The sequence below is a fragment of the Nematolebias whitei genome, chromosome 5 (assembly GCF_014905685.2).
Source record: "Nematolebias whitei isolate Nwh7 chromosome 5, NemWhi1, whole genome shotgun sequence".
Lineage (NCBI taxonomy): Eukaryota > Metazoa > Chordata > Actinopteri > Cyprinodontiformes > Rivulidae > Nematolebias > Nematolebias whitei.
Genome location: NC_056502.1, coordinates 35061648 through 35064668, shown reverse-complemented (window position 1 = coordinate 35064668; position 3021 = coordinate 35061648). Strand labels below are relative to the sequence as shown.

Sequence of the window (3021 nt, the reverse complement as noted above, 5' to 3'; positions counted from 1 at the left end):
TTCAGTGTGTGTTGGAGGTGACGGATGTGGCCTCCATGCTTTTGTTGATAAATTATTTTTTTTCATGATGGTCTTATACTAGCAACTGAAAACAACACACACATTATTGGAGAATGTTACTTAAATAGTGAAGTGTGGAATACTGACAAAAGCATAAGTGCTTTTTTCCCCCGTTCAACATTTACAGGAGCTTAAAGCTCCAGTGAAATTTTACACTAAGCTCCAGTCATGTCAAATGTGGCACATATTTTAGTGCTGTACTTGATATGTGCTATAAGACCATTCAGCCTGGTTCAGCTCTCTGTGGGTTTAATCATTTGGCTCTTCATCTAATTTAAACTGTTTAAAGTGGTTTCATGCTTGTTTGGCTTTTCGTTTTATTTTGTTGTTTCCCTTTTTGTTCTGAATAGATGCATCAGTCTTTCCTGTCTCTTCACTGTGAAATTTACGGTCTGTTTCCTGCTTCTACGTTTCTGTCTTCCCTCTCCTCACCTCCAGTCTGGAGGAGGGTGTTCGGAGCTCGGGCAGCTGTCGAGGAGTGCTCCTCTCTTGCACTGACAAGCTGAACAGACGCACTGTGTTGGTTCGACCCGTCAGCAAGCAAGAACCTTTCAGCCACTTCTCTGGCTTTTTCCCTCCTGTAAGAATCCTCCTCTTTATTTTGTTGACTCTGTTCAACATCCATCAACAGTGGCTTTAGAGTTCTGTGTGCAGCTCTGTCAGTTGGATCATCTTAACACTTACAGATTATTTTACAGATTTGCCTTTCTTCACCACTGACACACACATTTCCATCAGTTATAAAGATGGGTAACATATTCTAAAATAAAGTATTCTACTGCTATTTAATGCATACTTTATTATTAAGGTTAGATCTAAGCTGAATATTAGTTTTTTTTTCTTTACACAATTAACATTTTAATTAAAGGCAAATAAAGAAAAGTCTAGATTTTTAAATGAGCAGCCAATTCATATAAACAGCTCCTAAACCCACTGTTACTGGATGTTTTTATTTTTTACTTGGTATTAAATCAATCCACCTGTATTTAAATCAGAACCACTGCATTACATTTATTTAAGTTAACTGACTTTAAACTTCTACATTTTTCTGGGGTTATTTTCTCTTTGGAATTAAATAATATAATTCTAAGAGTTTATAAAATCTGGTGTGTTTCTTTAAGTGGACTGATTTGCTAATTCTTCCCTAATTACTGTTAAATATAATAAAATGATTTTGACTTGTTGTTAGTAGCTTCAACTTGGCTTGCTTTGTAGATTTGTGTATGAATCCAGGCTGTTTTGTTGGGCTGAGGTCAAGTCTTTTTCCTAAAACATAAGTATCAAACTGAAACCTGGGATTTTAAATGCTGAACATGTAACCTTCTTTTCTTTTCTAAAATTCTTCTTCTTCTAAATTTTTTTGTTAAATTGATTCAGTATCTGTAAATTTGGCCTTATTAACAAAAATAAAGAGAAAGCCTTAGTCCTCAACCAACAGATGTGTCCAACAAACTGAACAATTAGTTGACTAGTATCACTTTGTGTGATGACATCATCCATCTGATTTTTCCTGTCTCATGTCAGACGGCAGCTAAAGTGCTGGAGGGTTCTCATCAGCAGCATGGCTTCCTGTCAATAACCTACACACAGGCCATTACCAAAAACGTTCGTCACAAACTCACCAGTCGGCCTGAGCGGCCATCACGCAGCAGTGTCGCCATGGCAACCCAGAGGATCGCTGCGGATCCCCTGGCTGATGGTTCACCTCATTACCTGAGAGAGATCCTGCTGACTGCCCAGCCCTTCGATGTTGTTCTATTTTGTCCCTTACTGACCACCGTAGCAGGGGTGTTTCAGGTAAACTAAATACATAAATTAATAGTAATATAAAAAAAATATATAAACTTACTATAACTGTTTTGGATTATTGTGCTAAATTCATGTAAATATGATTTCTAATTCATTTTTCAGTCATTCAGATTACCTTGAAACTCGTATATAAATAATAAAACGATTAAAAGTTATAGGATTTTCAAAGATGGTGCTTTAATGTGTAAAATGTTTCAAACTAACCCAATTTGTAACATTGAATACTACTCCATAGTGAGTATTTTGTTTTGGTTTTAACCAGCATTATTATCAGTAGAAGTCTTATTATTATTTTTTTACTTTTGACTTTCTAGGCAACTGTACCAAGGCGCTACAGAGAACGTGGGAAATCAGCAGGTCAGCCAATGAGGAGCCACACATTAACTTCAAGGTGTTTGCCCCTGATTTACATCAACACCAGTGTGATCAGGGTCTTCTGCCACGGAGCACAAGACAGACAGACTGCTTCAGGTGAGACAGTTGTGTCTTTTGATTCACAATAGGACAGTAAAAATGCAACAGCATTGATGAGACACTTGTACATTGAAATATCATACTAAAAGTTTAGCCATTTCTTTGATTTGGATTTTAATTGTTGAATGCGTCCTCATAGACTTCAATGAGAAGAAGGAAGACACGCTGGTCCTAAAGCTGGGTTCCCTCAGCATGGCTCCTCAGGCCGATAACCCGCTGACCCGAACTGTGCTGCGGAAAGATATCTACCAGTAAGACAAACTCACTTCTTGCCCAAGCTCCTTTGTCAAAGTTATGCTTTCATGATGAATAGAAATTGTTTCAGAAAGCACTGTTCAAACACCAGCAATTGTTTTTGCATGTTTACAACCATGAGGTGTGCAAGATTTATTATCAAGTCTAAGGCTGATGTTCCTTTTACACATTTCAGCTGCTATCTCTGACACCTCCCCTGTTTTTAAATCCAAACTCAAACAGCTTTATCATGTTCTGCTTTATCACACACACACAACACTGGCATAATAACAGATTGTCACATTTCTTTTAAGGTGACACACAAAAAAAACAGCCAAGTCAAACTGTCTGGTGTTCTCTTTGTTTTCTTTTACGCATGCCACCATGTGCACCATGTGAATGTTCACGTGCTCTTTGAGGAGGTTTACAATCTCAGTGCAGTTA

The 3021-nt window shown here is 37.6% G+C and overlaps 1 protein-coding gene across 1 annotated transcript; it reads left to right on the top strand.

Annotated features, from left to right (window-relative positions):
- Positions 1 to 557: 557 nt before the first annotated feature.
- Positions 558 to 2598, top strand: LOC119410391 (vacuolar protein sorting-associated protein 13B). Its single transcript, XM_037677302.1, has 4 exons — positions 558 to 640; positions 1585 to 1857; positions 2184 to 2340; positions 2483 to 2598. Exons 2-4 carry the CDS (start codon positions 1720 to 1722, stop codon positions 2596 to 2598), a joined length of 411 nt encoding a protein of 136 aa, XP_037533230.1. The 5' UTR covers positions 558 to 640; positions 1585 to 1719.
- Positions 2599 to 3021: the final 423 nt, after the last annotated feature.

Bases quoted from the DNA above. Each gene is read 5' to 3' on its own strand.
- LOC119410391 (XM_037677302.1), top strand. From the start codon at position 1,720: ATGGCAACCCAGAGGATCGCTGCGGATCCCCTGGCTGATGGTTCACCT. The intron at 1,858-2,183 runs GTAAACTAAATA...TTGACTTTCTAG, and splicing joins CCGTAGCAGGGGTGTTTCAG to GCAACTGTACCAAGGCGCTA. The intron at 2,341-2,482 runs GTGAGACAGTTG...GCGTCCTCATAG, and splicing joins AGACAGACAGACTGCTTCAG to ACTTCAATGAGAAGAAGGAA.